The sequence below is a fragment of the Phaseolus vulgaris genome, chromosome 2 (genome assembly GCF_051622355.1).
Source record: "Phaseolus vulgaris cultivar YP4 chromosome 2, ASM5162235v1, whole genome shotgun sequence".
NCBI classification, from domain to species: Eukaryota; Viridiplantae; Streptophyta; class Magnoliopsida; order Fabales; family Fabaceae; genus Phaseolus; species Phaseolus vulgaris.
In genome coordinates, this window is record NC_143499.1 from 31,330,119 (window position 1) to 31,351,783 (window position 21,665).

Sequence of the window (21,665 nt, forward strand, 5' to 3'; positions counted from 1 at the left end):
CATTTTAAATTTGACTTGTATAAAATAAATGTTTTTCTTATACAACTACATATATTTTTGCCTTTCTTTTTAGCATCAAAGTAGAAAACTAGACTTTTAAACAAAAAAAATGAAATGATAAATTTCGAATTATATAATAGTTATTTGACAAAAGAACAAAAACAAATATTTTGAAAAACCTATTTCAAAATTCACTATAAGCCTTAGAAGATTGTTGGATTAGGAATAAACAAGGTCCACATATATCCAATCTGAAACCACAACAATGAAGTTATTTGGAGTCCTCCTCCTTCAGTAGGTTTCCAGTTTCTCTGAAATCAAAATGCAAGAATAAGATACATGATTATACCGTATTAAGAATATAAGTATTGAATATTAAATCTGACTTGAACATCGAAATACTTTTCACAGAAATCATCGGAGTCTGAACTTTACGAAAACTGAGAGGTAAAGCACTGAGAAAAAAGGAAAATACCCGTTTTAAGAGGAAGGAAAAAACAGCAAACTGGTAGACTGAAGAGTAGTTTCAATAGTTCTCTTAGTTCCAATCTCATTCTAGAACCTGAAATTAATATTGTTTCAGTCCATATTTCTTTCATATTGGATACATATTTGTGTTGTCTGTTAAAGCTGTGCATGGAGCAAATTGAAGAAGTTGCAAAGCTTTTTCTTGGTCCTCCTCGTCTTCATCCATGAACTGATTTGCAAGAAGGCTCGTTTGTATTCGTTAGGGACAGAATCTATCTTGGCAGAGGAAGCTTGGTTGGCTATGACGTTTTGTCGTTTTCCATTGCTCTGCTGTAACGCTCAAACCACTATGCATGCATGCATAGCCTTGTGGGGCCCTCTCCTTTTAGCCTTATTTTCTGTCTGTTACCCTAACACCTTTAAAGCCTTCATCCTTAATTCAACCAAAAAATAATAATTAGCAATAAAAATACACTCAGATGGACCAACAAGGATAACTGCAACATCCTTGGACAAACACGGACCATCTTTATAAAACTCTCAGTTTCAGCTGCAAAAGAAAGACCTTAAATCCATTGTAATGTCATTTTCGATGGAGACATCTTTTGCTACAGAAAAATAAATATAAAAATATACCTATAATAACGAGTGGATAGATATGAAGAGAAAGATCAGAACAAGTCAAAGTTAGTGTAAGGATGTGGACCACTTCCTCGCTACGGTCGGTTGGGTAGAGGACCAGCACTATATGTTTCCTAAACTTCATATTAATAATCTTAAATTTCATGTAAAAATTTCTCTTAAATGCAAAATTAAGTATGAGAAATAACAACGTTTATTACGAAGTGAACTTTATGTCTAACTTAATCCCATAAAATCGGCTCATGGGATTAAGTTAGGCTTAAAGTCTACTTCCGTAATATGGTATTACAGTCATTTCGAGTATATTTTAGCAAGTGTTTGTGTTGGGCCTATCGTGTCACCCGCTATCGGACCACCAATAATATATAGTCTCACGCACGAGTTGGCAGTCTCAGCGTAAGGGGTATGTTGGAGATCCCACATCGACTAGAGATTAGAGTCTTTAATAGTATATAAGTGGATACAAACCTCACCTCATTAAGCCAATTTTATGGGGTTGACTTAGATTTAAAGTTCACTCTGTAATAACATTAACGTTAGAGTCAATCACCGCATATGAAATATTATCCATTTTGGAGATTTTGACCTCGACTCTTAAACGATATGAGACTATATATTAATGATACCAGAACGTGTTGTGCCTTGTGCCCTCGGTAACAAGTAACGACCCAAAGTTGATCTTCCGCATAAATCCAAAGTAAATTAAAGAAAATAAAGAATGCAATAACATTTTCCATATTACTTATTTCATTAGTTAATTAGAACAATTTGTTGAAGAAATTAAAAAACTATTTAATAACAATATAGAAATCTTATTATAATCATAAATAAAAGTCTTTAATTTACACCTTGGTTTTTATTTTCATACAGAAAGCTTGAAAAAATTGTTCTTGAAGGCGAAGATGAATGGTAAGGAGTTGCTGATAACAAACGCCAATATTAGCGCTACGTTTGAAACGAAAGAAACAAGGAAGAACCGAGCGCAAAGGAAAAATTTGCAAATTCATATTCTTTTTGCCGTTGGTATTGTCTCATGTAAGAAAGAAGTGTAAAAAAACTACGTGGGACAACCATTTTTTAATAATCTTTTCACTTTGGAGTGAAATATAAAATTAATCTTGTGAATTAAAATATCCAATTATGTTTTCCTATATACTTTATGAGTTATTTCTCTTCTTTTCTTTTTTAACTATGAGAAATTAAATACAAATATTTGACGTTTCTTTTCATATAAAAAGTCTAAAAAAAACTACAAAAATATCTTACTAGCTTTCTATTTCTTTTTCCTTCCTTTTTTTACGTTTTCTTCTTTAGTTTTCTTTTCTAAACCGTATTTGCACAAAGTATTAAAAAAAAAAAAAAGGAAAGAATTTATCGGTTAGCTAACAAATAAGATTAATTCCTCTGACCTCTGAATGAGAGACGAATAAGAAGGTAATTATTTTTGGCTGTTTGGTGAAGAGAATGAGATAAAAAAAAAAATGAAAGAGAATGGATAGAAAATAAAATTAAAAATTATTTTATTTATGTTTCGATTATATATTCTATAAGGTGAGATTTATATATATTTATATATAAATATATATTAAGAAGTGAACTTTAAAACTTTATAAAATTAGTTTATAGGATAAAATTTACATTTAGTTATATATTACTTATTCTGATATTATTATATATGATTGATGAGGTGGATGTTCAAGAAGGTTGTCTATCTTTTACCCGTTTCTTCTAAACTAAACAAATAACTTTTAATTTTATTAAGTAACTTTTAACTGTATTTATTACCTATTTTTTATTTCATAATTCATTTTTTTTCTATTTTTATTCCCTCTTTTTTTTCACTTCAAAACTAACCAGCACCAGTGTGTATCCCAGAAAATAGTTGATTAGTTATAGTTTGTTCAACGGTAAAAGCATTGAAATAATCTTAAACATTAACTATAAAATTAAGGATTAATTAAGATTTTTGTCAGTGTCAAGTTGACAGTGTATGTCAGGAGCGTTACGTCACGCCATGTCATTACAATATTAGAAGAACTGAAAATGTTACATAAAAAAAAATTACATAAAAATTACAAAAAATAAAAAAATTGACGTGTTTAAAAACTAAAAAATAATTAACTTCTAAATGTAATTGAAAATATAAAAAATTATAAATTTAATAAATATAATAATCACGTAATTTATCATCCATTATTTAATTAGTCTTTGTTTGTTCACCGTTTTAAGATTGCTTACACACTTTGTATAATTTCTCACACTTCATGTACGTTACTCATTCTCTCTTTTATCATCACTCACAATGATCAATATAAGAAAACGTGGATTATTATGATGTAATATTTTTTACTTAAGATTTTATTTTACAACAATTTTCAATTAAATTTGGTATTTAAGGTTTGAAATTGTTTTCTCAAAATAGGTCAAACTTTTTCGGTATTTGCATTTTTTTTCAAATCTTGTGAATGTATCTTTCTCTTCAATAATTTTTTTCATATATATATATATATATATATATATATATATATATTAGTTTCAATCATTTTTAAATGTGGTCTTTACATGATGATGAAAGATTTTAACTTATAGAAATGGTTATGAGAAATAAATTTAGATAAAAAAAATTATTGGATAAAATATTTATTTCTAAATCAAATACTATATTTTATAGTTTGGTCATAATACTTTTTACTTAGTAGTTTATTAGAATAAGTATTGAGATTTATAATAATTTGACCAAATTTAAAATTCGTCAAGAGATAATTGATATGTTTCATAATAATCTCACTTACTGTGAATTAAATTTATAATAAAGATTTTAATATTAATTTATATGATTTAGTTTTAACTTGTGGTATGTCTATTTATTTTGAGATAATTGATGCAACTTGTAGTGTTAATTTATACTGAAAAAACTTCATTGAACCTAAAATATATGTACTAATTTGTTTTATCTGTTACTTTTAAAAATCATGTTGCGTAAAACATATCGGTTAGTTTGAATAATTCTACCTCTTTGTTTCATATTTATTGATGATGTTTTACTTTTTTTCTTTTATTTAATTTGTTTTCTCCATTTTTATATTCCGTTATGTTTTAACACATACTTATATTTAACTATTGCTATTATAATAATATATAGTTCACAAACAATAGGATATTAAAAAGAATATTTTTAATTAAAAAAACAGTATGTATTACATAATCTGAATCTATGAGTATTAATTTTAGGAATCAAGAAATATGTAATAAGTTGTGTAGTAATAAAATGTGTGAAGTTTTTTATGAGAAGAAATTGTGATCTCATTATTACTGATGCTTTTTTAATGGGATAGTTATTGCATGTTGGAAATGAATGATGCTATATTTTCATATTATTACTTATATGATTGATATACTTACCGAATTTCTTTACAAAAAGAAATATATATTGAAAGTGACGTACGGTTCTTTTGTTTTACTTCTTTTTACATATTTTTTCTCTCTCAAACTCCATTTTAGTATTATGCATGATAATATAAAGAACAGATGCTCTCAAGCATCTGTCGTCAGAGCGTAGAAAAATTAGCTTTCATATTGGAGTTTATGGTGAAAACCAAAAGGAAGAGAAAGAAGTGAAGCATATATAATAAAGGGTTGCTTTCATAAGACTTGCCTCCTAAGGAAAACCTTCTACATGTAACCATAACCATTCACAATTTTAACAAATTAAGGGGTTCAATTCAAGAATCTCATTTATGAGGGGATGAAATTAAAACTTATTAATTCATAATTTTTGTTCTATGTTTTAATTACCATTATATAACACGACACAAGTTTTGTATTTATCCTATATGAGCTATGTTCAATGAAAACAACTCTAATATGTTATATAGAGGCATCGAGAATCCCGCAGAACAGTTGCTATGCTATTACTAATTTAATTTTTTGGTAAAATTAAAAAAGCTATAACAGATTACAATTTGTAATTATGTCAATAGTTTATATGTAACGATATATACTTTTATCTAATTATTGACACTGAATATATGTAAAAATTATTTACCATTAGTGTTTTGATTTTAAATAGTATTTCTAAAAGGCAAAGGCTTATAATTATCTAAATATTCAAAAGTATTTATATATTACGAAAAATAAATTAATCAAACTCATAAAATTATATGTAAATATAAATTAAAAGTTAATAATAACTTAACTGCATACAAAATATTAATTATTCGTGCATATTTTAATATGAAAAATTATTTAATACGTGCAAAGTTTTCATCCAAATCATTGTATATCTAGTTAATTTTTTTTGGGAAGATGTGAATATTGTTAACACTTTTATTCTTATTGATAAACAGTTAAATTGAAATATTAAACGTGGTAGGAGGGTTAGAAATAGTTAGTTTTGCTCTATCTTATTTGACGTCAATTTTAGTGTTACTGTGGAATCAAAATATTATTTTATATTTTTGAAGTTCCTGTTGAGTGACGTACGCAAGACACTTTGTTTCGTTAACTGCCTTATCATTTGTATTGACTTTATTGGTGTCGGTCAGTGCATGCTCATGTTTCGTCGGACTAAGCAAATAAAACTGCCCCCGCAAATTGCGCTTATTACATGCACTGTTACTTTTCAGTTTAATATTTTCATTCTGGTCTCATTTGTAGACTTAAGGTTCATGTAATGTAAATCCTGAATTCGTGAAAACTTACTGATTCTATTCTTCAACATGGTTAGAATCAACAGAATTAATTTTTTTTAGGTTCATCTACCTTCTTTCTTTAAAAATATAGTATTGTATTTTGTATTTGGAAGGAGAGAGAGATATTTAAGGGAGAATTCAATGTTCTGTACTTGATTTTATTAATATTGGATGATAACATGTTAGATTTTTATAATTTTTATAATTTGTGTTTATTTATATAAATATCATAGATATTTTATTATTGAAATTAATTAAAGATTTAGATTATGATTAAAAATATATTATTTAATATTTTGATCATTAATTAATTTTATTAATTTTTTATTTAGATATAAGACTGGATATTAAATTTTAGATGTCGTACGGACCGATCAATCTTAACTTAATGTTTGATTCTAGATGTCATACGAATTTGAGAGACCGATAGAGATTAAAAGTACAAGTAAAAATGCAAATTAGGATTTACTAAAGTGAATGGTTTTTGATAGTACAGGAAAAGAATATTGTTATTGTGTTTGTTAATGATGAGAGTATTTCCCCTTCCCCTTTTGTGTCATTCTGAAATTCAGACACCATTGATCCTCTGATTAAAAAGTTGAGATTTTTGTATTACATATGCATGCCCTCTGGCTTCAACATAACAGTGAGCCTAGTATAGGATTAGGATGGTCCTAACCACTAAGGGCACATATATTCTAATGCTGCTCGATCTAATAGTGTACGAATAAAGAAAAAAAGCTATTTTTATATGCATAAAGATAAATAAATGTGAAGGTGTGGACCACCCTATGGTTCGTAGCTTGGTTCAGTGGCATGTAACTACAAGTTTCAAGCCTGTTCAAAAATGTAGGTGCTGTTAATGAAGTCTCAGACTCGTACCTAGTCTTTTACGCACACAATCCCCCACCATTTGTGGAGTCCCTAGTAGATCCCTTTCACACGCTCACAAACTCTTCGAAATTTAAAAAACAAGCAAACCAAGAGTTGTTTTTTACATAAAAAAATGTTGTTTTTGAAAAGAATGTTGGAGCTTTTTCATTAATTTTTTGGGTACGGAGAATGTGTTGTGGTATGATTGGTCGGATAGGAATGTAGCTTGAATTGTGTAGTCTCTCCTACATTATTAACTTGACTCTCCCAGGAAAAGCACACAGAAGTCACAGAGACATTAATTAAAATAAAAATGTTGGGTGAAAGTTACCTGGGGCAAAGGAACAGGCAACAAACAATAGAAGTTTTATTGAAAGAAAAAAAAAAGAACAGAAGGATGAGGAAGCATGCGCGGAGTGCGCAGTGCACCCCAGAGGGAAGAGAAGAAGAGTGAAGTGAGAAAAGGGATAGTGAGGTGATGGGAAGAGAAATTTGGTAAGCGGCGGAGAAAGCTACCCTAACTGGACCACTTGCTTTTTACTACACAAACATTTAAAGCTCTCTTCTCTTCACCACTTTCATCCTTAGCGCGTGCCTTTACAAATTACAATATCTCCCTCTATTCTCTCCTCCTCTTTATTCAATACACACAACATATCAAATCACTTACACTATATTTCCAAACTTTATTCAAATTAAAACCCTACCTATATTTTAATTGGTTTAAGCTATGTTTAGGGTTTGTATTTGTATATAAAGAGCATGAGTTAAAATACTCTAAATGTTTCATTATATATATAAAAAATTATTGCTGAAAAAACAATATAGTAAACAAAATAAAGAGTATCACCACTATAAATTTTTTATTAAATAGTAATCAAAATTAGAAACTAAAAATACTATATTAACTAAATTAAATATTATTATAGAGACTAAAAATTATTTATATCTAAAGTGATTTCTATTATTAATAAAAAATTATAGAATAGTTTCTAAATTAACTACCAAGGTTTTAACTACTAATAATTTAGATTCTAAACTGGTCTCAATTAGTCTTTTAGAGACTAATTTAGAATCTAAAATATTAGTAGGTAAAACCTTGGTAGCTAATAGTTAGATACCAATTTAAAAATTATTTTATAATTTTTTATTAATAATATAAACTACTTTAGATACCAATAATTTTTTTTAGTTTCTAAAATGATCTCTAATTTAATCCAATAACAACTAATTATTTTGGACTCTAACATTAATTATAATTTGATGATTTTCTTGTAGTGCATAATTGTTCGATAATATTTAATTTTAATAAGAAAATATTTGTTAGTACACCTTTGATTTGACATTTTTGAAAAAATATAAATGAAGTGACAAATATTAGTGATTGGATAGGTTAATTGAGAATTTTAAAAAATAAGTCATAAATAGTGTAATTAAGAGAATCTAACCCTCAAATAATAACATTTAACATAACTAAAATAATAAATTTTTTTAATTAGATAAAATAAATAATGATACCAATTCAAAGGTTTTACTAAAAGATTATGTCAATTAGTTAAATTCAATGTTAAATAAATAATAATTTATCATATCATTAATGTTATTGACTTTGTTTAAATCCAAACAATAAAAATAACATTTTACAAAGTAAAATAATTAAAAAATAAATAAAAATAGGTTTTTACTTAAAAATACTAAAAAAAATAACCTTTAATTAAATTACTTACTAAAGTGTACCCTTAAATGTGCTTGACTTCTTCCAAACATATGTTACTTCTTTATAAGTAGTACTTTAGGATTTTAAATATAACACTACAATAAAATTATTAAATAAAAATCAATTTTAGAGATAAAAAATAATTAGTTGTTATATTGACAAAATTAGATACTATTTTAGGGACTAAAAAAATTATTGATATTTAAATTAGTTTTAATTATTGATAAATAGTTTCTAAATTGGTATCTAATTAGATACCAACTTTAGAATCTAAATAATTGGTAGTTAAAACTTAGGTAACTAATTAGATACCAATTTATAAACTATTTATAAATAATAGAAACTAATTTAAATATCAATACTTTTTTAGTCTCTAAAATAGTATATAATGTAGTAACTATAGAAACTAATAATTTTTGTCTCTAATTTTGATTTCTATTCAATAATTTTTTTTGTAATGTAAACACTTAATACACTAAAAAAATTATTAATAATTTAAAAATAAAAAAATAATTAATCATTATATATTATTAAGTTATATTTAAAATAGTTTTTATTAATAGTTAAAGTTTATAAAATAATTTATAAATTAATAACTAACATTAGTTATTATGATTTCAATTATTAATTATTTCAAATTACAAATTAGTCTCTTATTTAATATTAATTTAAAATTTAAAGAAATTAATAACTAAAATATGTATATTTAGTATTAAATATTAATTTAATTTTTTTAAAATTTTATTAATAATAATATTTATAATAATTTATAAATTAATATATAATTTAATCAATATAATAATTAATTATTTTTATTTAATTTTTTTAGTGATACAAAAACATGAATAAACAACATAAGCTTCCAACCATAAATTTAAAACACATTAAACGATAAAAAAAATATTATACACTTAATTATTTTTTATTTCTTCTTTATTAATTTAAGCAGTAAGTACGTTCGTTTTTTCAAATTTATTTAGTCAAATTAGCTTTTTAATTTTAAATTTGACAAATTTTAGTCTTGTTGTCAACTTTCTTCAACTTACAAATTTTACATTAGTAATTTCTATCTAAGTGTTTTGGGACGTTTAAATTTAAGATGTGAAATAACTATAAAAAGGTTAATTAGAAGTTACGCATTAGGTGAAATTTCAACCAAAATTGAAAGTTTATGGTTGGGCGTGATATTTGGTTGGAAATGAAAAGTTTTGAAATTTAAGGTGTTTAGATTTTAGATTAATGCTCATATTATTATTTGTTCTGGATTTTTTTTATTTGAATTAGTTTGATAAATTAAGTCCAATGTGTTTCAATAAAATTGAAAGTTAAAGTTTTATAATTAACTAGATATCATTTTATAGAAATTATTTATGAATGATAAAAATTAATTTAAATATTAATAATTTTTTCACTTTTTAAATTAGTATCTAATTTATTTAATATAACAAGTAATTATTTATTATCTATAAAATTTATTTTTATTTAATGATTTGTTGTAGGGACTATTTTTATAAACTACATAAATATTAGTATCTAAAATAATTTATATTATTAATAAAAATTTCTAATTTTGTTATCAGCAATAAAAATAAAATTATTTTTAATAATTTCTGACTCATGTTTATTTGTTTCTTACTAGATTTGTTAAGAAAACGTCTTTTACTCCACATAAGAAGTATCAAGATAATTGAATTGAGAATGATGCTACTAATATATCTTTCTAATTTTTACAGTTCACTCATATTATGGTCATGCAAATATTTCATTGTCAGAATTGTGCAGCCACAATGAAAGTTTGACACATGAGAACATGTGGTGGAAATTATGTTTGAATGATAGATATTTTTTTAATGTGTGCTTTTTCTATTATCATAAGAAACATTTATTAGTAATTTTATGAATGACTAATTTTTACTAAAAAAATTGATATATTGAATTTCAATTACCTTTTTCATTTAATATTATTTAAGAATTTGAGTCTAACTTTACACAAACTAGTGTAGTGTTAATTTATTATGTTTTATTTAACATGGTAACAAATAGGTTATTTAAAAATACTATAATCATACTTGATGGTTGGGCTAGGTATATTTAGAGGGGAAAAACTGTCCAAATCGGTTAAATGGGATAAGGTTGATTCTGTTTTGTTTTAGTAATTTTTTCTCTGCTATCTTGCTTATCCTTTCACTTCTCAAACTTTGACCATTTTTAAGCTCTTTCACTGTAAGTAAGACAATGTGCCGTTTAAGTTATTTTATTTGAAGAATGAAGTGACTTCTGCTGAGGCAAAACCAACCTAATTTTAAACATATCGTTTTGAAATGTCAGGGAATGATCTGATTAGATCAAACCGATCATTCTAATACCAAATCAATAGTTTAAAATATTTTATTTCTACCACTTTCCCAAAAACCTTATTTTTTAAGATAGATTACGCAGGAATGATGTATGAATGCATTGTCTTGTTCGTGAAATGGAAATGAAAAGGAAGAAAGAGGTCCTAATAAAATATGTGATGATACAAAAATGCTTGGAGGGGTGGTTTTGATTGAGAATTACCTCGAATAAAACATAATGATCTGAATCAGAAAATAGCAAATCACGAATAATGATTGTGATGTCATGTAAAGTAAAAGGAGGCTGAAAAATATTAAATGTACGTAGGTAGTAGCGAGCATGCATACACATTGGAATGTAGGTTTTCCCTAAACTTGATAGTTTATATATGTAGTTCCTTAAATGGGGCGCAGATGATGAATTTGGTGGTGGGAAGTGTTAATTAAGCAAAAGCTAATAAGGGTGTTTGTGTTTAATTAAGAGATGATTTGGTGGTAAGTTAATGAGGTGTGATGAAATGGAAATGCGCGTGGAAGAGGCATAATTTTTTGGATGAGAAATGAATATGAAGAAAAGATGGTCCCATGGGATGCAAAATGGAGAGAAGAGGATGGGTGGAGTACTTTAATACACCAATTAATAAGAATTAGATGGCAAAGATTGGACCACCTCATCTCAATATCTCATCTCTCACAAACTCCCTTATTATGGTAACGTTTTTACACAAACCCAAGAGCATCTATTGTTTCTCCTTTTACTCCTTCTCTCCACCTTTCTCTACCCTCTGCACCAACACAACAACAGATAACAGATTAAACAACAAAACACAAACAAAACTCTCCCACCCTTTATTATTGTTTTTTGGGGGGTTTCAGGAACAGAACAGAGGGAGCCAGGGTGGCCCACCAACTCACCCCAAACAGACCTCTCTAGCTCAAACCAATCTCAAAAAGCCACACTAAAAGACTCCTACTTAGGATCACTTCGACCTTGGGATTCGTTTCCCTACAAAGATCCCTTAATCCCTTCGCCAAGAATTTTCTTTTTCTTAAAAAATTCTCATTGTGAAACATTAAACAATTTCATGGCCGAACACAGACCCTACAAATCTACCATTTTTCTATCATGGCAACATTATGGTGGATTTGGATGTGGCTGGTAAAAGCACAATTTGTTAAAAAATCAACATTTTCGTAAATCAGAGAGCAACTCATGTGGCGGCTTGTAGTATATGTACCAGGCAAAGGACGATCATAACTTTCTGTTGCTCCTGGTCCTTCATTAGTACTTTGTAGAGATGGTCTGTTTTTTTTTTTTCTTTTATTTATAATTAACTCATATCTGGCAGAGTTTTTTTGTTTATTTATATATTCAATTCGTTTTTTAATACCATTATTTATTTTACTGGTTGTAGGTGCCAGGGATAAGAAATAATTGAGGAAATTTTCTCGATATTTTTCCTACTGTACCAGAAGTCTATTTTGGTTGTATTTATATCTTGCATTGACCCACTTCTAGAGAGAGAGAGAGAGAGTGAGAGATGGGTAGACATATATGAAATGATGATCATGGCATGAGGGTCATCATCACTCCTATCTGATCTTCTATTTCTGAGGAAGTATTTCTCATCCTTGTTCCTAGGTTGATTTTCATGGTAGCTCTATGTTGGCTTATTAGGAGAACAAGTCTGAGATAAACGGAGCTCTCATCACTTACTCTCAAAACTACCGCCGACCACCGCCGACCACCGCCGGAGACACGGCAACCCTACTTTGATCCGTTTTCCACATACCTAACTAATCATTCCACTTCCATTACGGTAAGATCTGGTTTATTTAATTACTTTCCACAGAAACAAGCAAAGTAACTATTCAACTTCCTTTCTTTCTTCCTTTCTGCTTTTGGCCTTATTTATGATTAGGCATGGACCTCCCTTAACGCTTTTCAACTCTGTTTCAGTGGTTTGTGGATTATTTTGCGGGATGATATATACAACTCAACAAACCAAGCATACCCCTTGCAACAATATTGTGAGAAACCTGAAGCAGTATAAGTAATTGGTACGAAGGCAATTGATGAATTAAGAAGAACAATTGCAATAGATAATTAATTTCATTTGATGGCTCGACAACTGTGTGAAGAAAAATCATCAACTGGATTTTGCTACTCTGATGTATCACCGGGAAATCCAACGATGCTAGTGAACCAGATCCAAGGCTTCGTGTCAGAGCCGGAGATGTACAACCTCAGCACAGGCATGGAAATGATAGGGTTTCCTAAGAGTGACACAAACGCTGTCATGTGGAGAAGTTTCATCCCCAAACCGGGTCCCTCCTCTTCCAAGACCATCAACGACTCTTCCACCCCTTTCTACCACCATGACTACAACAACAGCAAGCCTTCAGATTTCACACCCGGGAATATTTCTGAAGCAAGTGCCGAGAATCTAATGGTAGGAGCTCATGATTCAGCCCCGTGGCAAGACGACAACAGCCATAGCAGGTTTGATGACTCTTCTTTAAGGTGTGTGTTCCCTTGTGAAGCGAATGAAAGGCCTAGTCAAGGTCTTTCACTCTCTCTCAGTTCTACCAACCCTTCCACTATCGGGTTGCAGTCTTTTGAGCTACGACAAACAAGCCATCATCCTGATTTTGTTCCCTCGAGTTCCAGAGAAGGGTTCTTTGGAAAACCAGTGAGTGTTCAGCAGCAACAGATGTTACAAGACGGGTATGTGAGTTCTAATTCCAAAGCTGCAAGTGTTTACCAACAAGGACATTTCCTGGTGAAGAACTCCAAGTATTTGGTGCCTGCACAGGACCTTCTTAACGAGTTTTGTAGCCTAGACGCAAAGCAAAGTGAGGCGGGAAAGCCCAAATCGTTGAAGAAGCAGTGGGAAGAGGAAAACAACTGTAGTGGTTCCTTGAAGAAGCCTTCTCTGACCTCTCTCGAGTTCGTGGAATTGCAGAAGAGAAAGACAAAGCTGCTTTCGATGCTGGAAGAGGTATATATGTTTGATGTTTGTGTTCCTAATCTTGTTTGGCTTCATTTAAGAGTGTGGTGTAGCAGTACTACTATTTTGCAAGGAAATAACACACCTTTCTCCATGGTTCCCCAAAATATGGAAAAAGGCGTGTAAGTAGGTTAAATCCACGCCTTTACTCCAAGTGAATTGGTAATGGTAATGGTATTGATATCTATCCGTCCAGGTCCTTTAACTTTTCGGTTGGTGTGTGTGTTGATTGGATTGGGGTCTTTCGATTTTGATTCCTGAACTAACTCAGCAGCCACTACGGGCCCTTTCATTAATGCTATGCTCTCACCTCATTCATTTACCTTAACAACACAAACCCCTTTTCTATCTTCCTTTTCCTGCCAACATTTATTCTTTTAGCATGCATGGTGAATCATTTTCATTCCATGGAGATTAAAGTGTTACATATATATGTTTTGGCTTCAAGGTTGACAGAAGGTACAAGCACTACCGCAATCAGATGAAGAGCGTGGTGTCGTCGTTTGAAACGGTGGCGGGGAACGGTGCTGCCACGGTGTACTCGGCGTTGGCGCTGAAAGCCATGTCGAGACATTTCAAGTGTTTGAAGGATGGAATTTTGGGGCAAATTCAAACAACAAGAAAAGCCATGGGAGAGAAAGACCCAGTTGCACCAGGCACAACAAGGGGTGAAACGCCGAGGCTCAAAGTCATTGACCAAGCACTGAGACAACAAAGGGCGTTTCAGCAAATGAGCATGATGGAAACCCATCCTTGGAGACCCCAACGTGGCCTTCCCGAACGTGCTGTTTCGGTTCTTCGGGCTTGGCTTTTTGAGCATTTTCTCCATCCGTAACAAATTCTCTCCCTTCTTAATTGCTTCATCCTCTTCTTTTCTGTTAGCTAGTTTACATATATTATTCAACTCCCAATATAAGTAACCAACAAAATAGATTTTACTCGAGAATCAATGTTCTCTCTAAAATAAAATAAGACACCAAACTGCAACTTGATGGTGCCGTGAGTTTCTCACGCATAGCGTATAGAATCTCAATCATTTCTGCTTGCAAAAACAATGGTACATTTTGGTAGTTTCTGCGCATCACTATTCAGATTCCTTCTGTTGATGTGTCGTCATATTATTTTCAATCTTTCGTATGCAACGTGGGCAGATAAATAATCCTTTCATTTCATTACATATACTTCTTTTCTTCAAAATGTCGCTTGATGTTTAACTACTTGCTAGGCTAATTACAATATTGAAGATCACATTCTTAATTAATATGAATGTTTAAAACTTTTTTAGGTACCCAAGCGATGTCGATAAGCATATTCTAGCACGCCAAACTGGTCTCTCGAGAGGCCAGGTACGTTTATATCTTTCTCAAACACATATAGACACCTAATTTCCCATTGGTTACATGACATTCGGTATCAAGATGTTACTATTATATCATATGTGTATATTCTTGTGAAAATTGAAAACCACTTTGGGTAAATGTTGAAAGCAGGTATCGAATTGGTTTATTAATGCAAGGGTGAGACTATGGAAGCCAATGGTGGAGGAAATGTACTTGGAGGAAGTGAAGGATCATGAAAACAACATGGCTTCCTCGGAGGGTGCTACTGATCCAGAGAATGATATAAACCCAAATGTTCAAAACCCTCCACCTCATTCAGCACGATCAGAGGATCAGAAGCCATCACTGCTTCGAATAGACTCCGAGTGTGCCTCCTCCATCATCAACAACAACCACACCCTAGATAACAAAAACGACCCAAAGGGCCAAGAACAGTGCTTTGGGTCGGTGGAGCTTGATTTTTCATCGTACACACACCACTCCTCGGGCATGGTTTCTTTCGGAAGTAATGATCAAAATGGGAACAGCCAGAGCGGGGTGTCTTTGACGCTAGGGTTACAGCAGCATGGAGTGAGCCTAGCGTTCCCGCCACCAACACAGAGTTCACTGTACTACCCAAACCCGAGGGACCAGATTGAAGATTGCCAACCAGTTCAGTACTCTCTTTTGGATGGTGAAGGACAAAACCTGCCTTACAGAAATTTGATGGGAGCACAGCTTCTCCATGATTTGGCAGGATAGATCATGAATTCTTTATTTGAGGAATTAAGATTATTAAGATTAAAACGGTGACGATAATATAATCAAGTAGAAATTAAGATTAGTTTTTTTTTTTTTTAATTTTAGCTACGTACAAAATTATATAGTACACAATTAATGCTTAATTCCATACATAAAGCTATATATACCTGGTTAATTTAGATAAGCCTACCTACAGTTCCATTTCAACATGTGTATTCATGCCTTTAATTTGGAATTGAATTCGCAAGTCAAGATTTTACACAAACTTTGTTTACTTAATTAATAATATTTTGTTTCATTAACTAATCTCTAAGCTGATATAGTATGCCTAGTGTTGAATTTGAATACTGGAGGTACATGTTGATTGAGGCTTCCATCACCACTGAGCTAGTGGCAAATAAAATTCGTTTTGTGAGGGTTGAGATATTTGTAGTCTTTTATGAAAAGAAAAGAATATATATATGTTAGAAAACAACAATAATATTATTAGGCTGTACAAATTTGGTTGGATGCTAAGAAGAACAAGAATTACAAAAAAATATCAAAGATAATTTGGTGGGTGTGGTCCCTAATTCACACCCTCATGAAGACAACATCTCGTGCCGATAAGAATTGGTTGCTTTATGATTTGTCAACTTTTGTTATTGGTTTATCTATGTGCCCCTTTCTTTTTTAGCCAATAAAAGAGATACCGTTCAATTAATAAATTTTGTATTAGAGATGCTAGACTATTCAAACGATGCTATCAACCCCTGTATGTTCTCTAAGGAGTGCAACTTGTGTGTCAAAGGGATGAAGAACAGAATCGCATCCACCAGAGATTGATGCACGTATCATGACCATACATTTCTTTTATTGGTATAATAATAGATGAGGAGACTGTGATAGTTTACTAAGTCTTTATTGTTTTTTTGTTGTTATTCTGAGAAAAAAAGTGGCTTAACTAGTAATGGTGTTCATTTAACCTATATTATAATTTACTATACATAATATACTAACACAAAATACGTTTTTTACGTATGAGATTTAGGACTAGTTACCTCAAGTAATAATTCGAATTAGATGAAATAGATAATTGTTGTCGAACATTATATTTGACACATTATATTTGACACAAAAAGATGTATTTATGTTGGATAATTTACTAGACGATATGAATGAATATTAAATAAGAAAAAAATCTAAAAATTTACATCGATCAATGTATGTCTTAAGGTTTCTCAAATGATAACTCTCATCCAGTACATGATGTAGTACTTTAATAAATCATCTTGTCTACTTCACTAAAATGTGAAAAAAAGTGATAAATTATTTTCATGCAACTTTTAAATTGAATAATTATTGTATATATGAAAAGTCACTCCATCTGGTGGCAATGATAAATAAGATATTCTTCATGGTAACCTCAATGTTGAGAAGAGAAAATTGTAATGTACAAATACCATATATGAAACATTAATTAATTTATTAAGTAGGTCAATAAAAAATAAACTTATAAGGTGTTGATATAAAATGTCAAATAGCTTAATATCCTATCACATGATGTTCTTCTTTGTTTTTTCAATATCATCTCATGATGTAATGACAATAAAAACATGGCACGAGTTTTGACTCTCAAATAATTCATAAACTTAGCAGTATTTGGATTTGACACCTTACGGAGATCCATTTAAACTTGTATCCTCTCCTTTGCAATTTGTCCCGCAATTACCTGAGGTAATCAAGTGACATATCTACCTGGTTCATTGTTTTCATTGCCAAATTTGAAATTTGTTATATTCCTAATAAGTAACAATGTCAATAATTCATTTCACAAAATAAATAAAAAGCATCATCACAATAAAAGTGTGAAAAAAAGTAATAGATAAACACCTATTTAGAAGCTATGTTTTTCGATATCCTTTTATAATGATCATTTCAAATAATATGCATGTCGTCCACTTCGTTGTTCACAATGACAAGAAGTATTCTTAATGAGAAAAATGACATCTCATACATACATAAAGAGTCATCATTGTGAGTTTCGAGAATGTTTCTTCTTTTCGGGAAAACTCTATCATTTCTCATTACATGAATCAAGTGAGATAAAATATTTGTCTCCATTTGATATGCAAATAATAGAATCTCCAAAGATTAAAAATATTTATACTTTTTTCCGAATGTTTTTCTTAGTAAACTTATTTTTTGTCTTTTCAAACAAAACATTAAAGTTCTCTATTTATTCGTACACATGTTCACCATTGTGGGGTGTCAAAACAATTATGTATAATTTGTTATCTTTTGGAAGCATGTCCTTCCCTAACTCCACAAATTTTCGGTAAAACTTTTATCAGTCCATCTATTTCTTTCTTTTAAATTAAATTATCTTAAAGTTTCTCGCAGTCGTGCTAAGTTACTATGTTTAGGGCACAATTGTTGCTCCAAATTAAACTTCAAACAATCATACACATGAGTCTTATAAAAAAAAAATATTCATCAACATCACAACATCATGTGTCATCTCCTCTAAATGATTGTCTTGACATACTATGAATGTCTAATATTCCTTTGTGTCATGTAGATATTGTATAGTTCTTCACTATACCAAAGATAAACAAGTGATCATGTATCTTCAGAACGCAACGTGCACTCATCTGACTTCGGTGTTAATAATTTGTATTTATATAAGAAATCTAAAAAACACATTATTGAGACAATTAGTTAGAGGGAAATTTAACTCAACTATGAGATAAGTAAAATCTTGATTTAGACTATGCCAAAATGATTTTTGTACGTAGTTAATTTTAAAAGAATTTAGTATTGTAAAATAAATAAATTAGAATATAATATTTTCTCATAAAAAAGTTATAGTTTTTTCGGTGCATAAGAATAAAATAAATAATCCTCCTTGTTGGAGATGTCACATCCACTAGAGATAAAAATATTTCATTGTATATAAGTGGGTGCAAACCTCACCTTATAAGCTGATTTTATAAGGTTGAGTTAGACTTAAAGTTCACTTCATAATATGGTATCAGAGCCATTTAAATTTTATCCTAATGATTTGTTGGGCTTATCATACCACCCGCTATCAGACCGTTATCGGACCACCCATAATATATTGTCCCACACACGAGCTGTCACTCTTTGCGTGAGCGAAGTGTTGAAAATCTCACTTCGACTAGAGATCAGAATATTTCATTGTATATTAGTGAGTGAAAACTCATCTTATAAATTCATTTTTATGAAGTTGAGTTAAACTTAAAGTACACTTCATAATATATTTTTTAATAATAGAATACATATAATAAAATAAGAGATTTTACAAAATTTATCTCTACAAGATTGGATAAAGAAGTGGATGGAGAAAGTTTTATTTATTTATATAGGAAAATTCCCGGAAGTAGATTGGCATTTAGTGCAATGAAAGAAATAAGAATTTTGAGGGGGGAGTAGAGTAGGGGCGGTAGGGTCATTGTTGGGTTGCAGAGGGAGAATATTGGAGGAGCATTTAAGTGAAGAAGAAGTGTTGCATTGTGCAGTTAACTGGTGTGTGACTAATGAACCAATCTGAATAAAATATTATTAGAGGAGAGAGGATTGTTTTTGATAAGTTGGTGTTAAATTTACAAGAATATCATAGGACATGAAACTGTAGATAGGGTCTTGGTCTTCTTCAACTTCCCAACCAACTTCCCAATTTTGTCTCTTCAAATAACCCCATCAATTCCCTCACTAAACAGTTGCCGCTTGTTGCGTCTCAGATTTCCTTTTCCTATGTGTTTGTGTCTGTACGCAGGTATAAACGTTTTGCCACTTGCCCTCGTTATAAATGCAACATCTTTCTTACACCTAAAAAACACATTTCTAGCTAAGTTTGTTGTTTGTTGGCAACATGTACCATGAACACCTAAATGTCCTTCTATACGTACAAAGAGAAAAAGAAAAAGAAAGTAATAAATTTAGGAGATATGATATGATGAGAGAAGAAAGATAAAAAAAATTGAGGAATATGTAAGAGATATTTTTTTAAAGAAAGGTTTATATACCATCACATCATTCTTAACGTATATTTTCATTAATTGTTTTTTTCTTTTTTGAAATTTACATTCAGACCTTATCTTTCACAAATGATTGGTTGTCAACACAATTTTCTTTAAGGAATAACTTGTTTTGCAAACATAATTTGTATGGTTTTTAAATACTGATCATTTTTATAGTTCCAAACGTAACTTTATTTACTGATAAAAAAGAATATCATAATTTGAGATGGTTAAAAAAATAATTAACTACAAAAATAGGAATGTAAATATGCATCCAGTTTTTTTAGAATCTTTAATAAAAAAATATTGGTTCACTCTCTCTAAATTATATATCTTTTATAGTATATAAATGATAAATAACTATCTCAAAGGACTTATATAAGACATTTGATAAGAGTCATGACAATAAGATTGGAAGTAGAACAAATAATTTAGAAGACTCTCTTTGTGAAGAATTAATTATTACTTGATATTCCAATTTCTCTAGTTTTGTAAAAATTGTACAAAGTTGTACATAGTTTATAAATTGTACAAAGTAGTATAATCTTTATTTTAGACTTTTTTTAGTAGAAAATGAATACTTTAGGGGTGTTCTAACTCTTATACAAGAGAGTCTGCTACTTTGTACTTTAAAACACTTTTGGCCTTGTATTTAAGCCATTTTCTTGGACCAATTTTCATGAGCAATGTATTAGGTCAATTAAAATATGATGTAAATAAGAAAAGAGAATCTGACTAATTTTACAATTGGGCCTCTTGGACCCAATGCAACTCTAGATCATCTAGGATGCACAAATAAATGACTAGATTGCAAATAGAAATGATGGATGGGTATAAAGATCCACCTGTCATCATCTCAATGGCTGGAATTTTCATCAACTAAGCACCACTTCTCAACCTCTAATTTGAGACTATTTGCTTCATTGAGAGAAAGCCTATTGTCATCATGAGAATGTAGATGATTCTCTCCAATTAGAGTAGTATAATTGTCTAGTTAAGAGTGGAAAGAAAGGAGCTTAGAATTGATAAAGAGATGTTATCCAAGGTTGTGCACAATTTATCTTACCTCTTCTAAGTCTCTGTATTCACCAATCAAATTCATCTTCTTCATTCAGTTTTCTTCATCTATTTAACCTTCTCAAATACTCCATCAAACCACAACATATAAAAAAATTACAAAAACACAACATATAAAAAGATTAAAAAAAATTATATGGATTAACATTAATTAAATTTACATTCAGAATTCTTATAATGAAGAATGTATAACTTTTTTAATATTTTACACACTTTCCTGTTTAACTAACCTGAAACTGTTTTACTTTTCTTCAATAGTTATTTAGGTTTTCTTTTTATATTTAGGATACTACTTTATTGCATGAATATATTTGTACACGATACGTATTACAAATATAATAATACTTGTTTATATTTTTATATTATTTTTATATATTTAATATATATATATATATATATATATATATATATAAATATAAATATAAATATAAATATAAATGCAAACGTTACTTTCTCAGAATTATTTTGGAATGCCAATTAATTCCGTCATTTTTTTAGGTCACGTGTCCTTATTGAATGGAATGAAGATGTCCATTTCCTTAGGAAGACTACTTCTTCCTTTATCTCCGTATCTTTTGTGCCATTCCATAATTTTTATAATTCCAGAAGTTCCTTATGTAATAAGTTAAATGTTTCTCCGTATTTTTTTTTGGCATTTCATAATCTTTATAATTCCAGAAGTTTCTTATATAATAAGTTAAATGTTTGAAAGAGGTGTAAATTTGTATGTATTTTGAATAGTGTAAT

General features: G+C 29.8%; 1 protein-coding gene across 1 annotated transcript; it reads left to right on the top strand.

The window, feature by feature from the left end:
* The first annotated feature begins 11,459 nt into the window (after positions 1-11,459).
* LOC137811435 (homeobox protein BEL1 homolog) lies at positions 11,460-16,084 on the top strand. Its single transcript, XM_068613193.2, has 6 exons — positions 11,460-12,028; positions 12,143-12,547; positions 12,688-13,729; positions 14,187-14,569; positions 15,024-15,084; positions 15,229-16,084. Exons 3-6 carry the CDS (start codon positions 12,848-12,850, stop codon positions 15,817-15,819), a joined length of 1,917 nt encoding a protein of 638 aa, XP_068469294.1. The 5' UTR covers positions 11,460-12,028; positions 12,143-12,547; positions 12,688-12,847; the 3' UTR covers positions 15,820-16,084.
* The last annotated feature ends 5,581 nt before the right edge of the window (positions 16,085-21,665 follow it).

Bases quoted from the DNA above. Each gene is read 5' to 3' on its own strand.
- LOC137811435 (XM_068613193.2), top strand. From the start codon at position 12,848: ATGGCTCGACAACTGTGTGAAGAAAAATCATCAACTGGATTTTGCTAC. The intron at 14,570-15,023 runs GTAACAAATTCT...AAACTTTTTTAG, and splicing joins TTTGAGCATTTTCTCCATCC to GTACCCAAGCGATGTCGATA. The intron at 15,085-15,228 runs GTACGTTTATAT...TGTTGAAAGCAG, and splicing joins CTGGTCTCTCGAGAGGCCAG to GTATCGAATTGGTTTATTAA.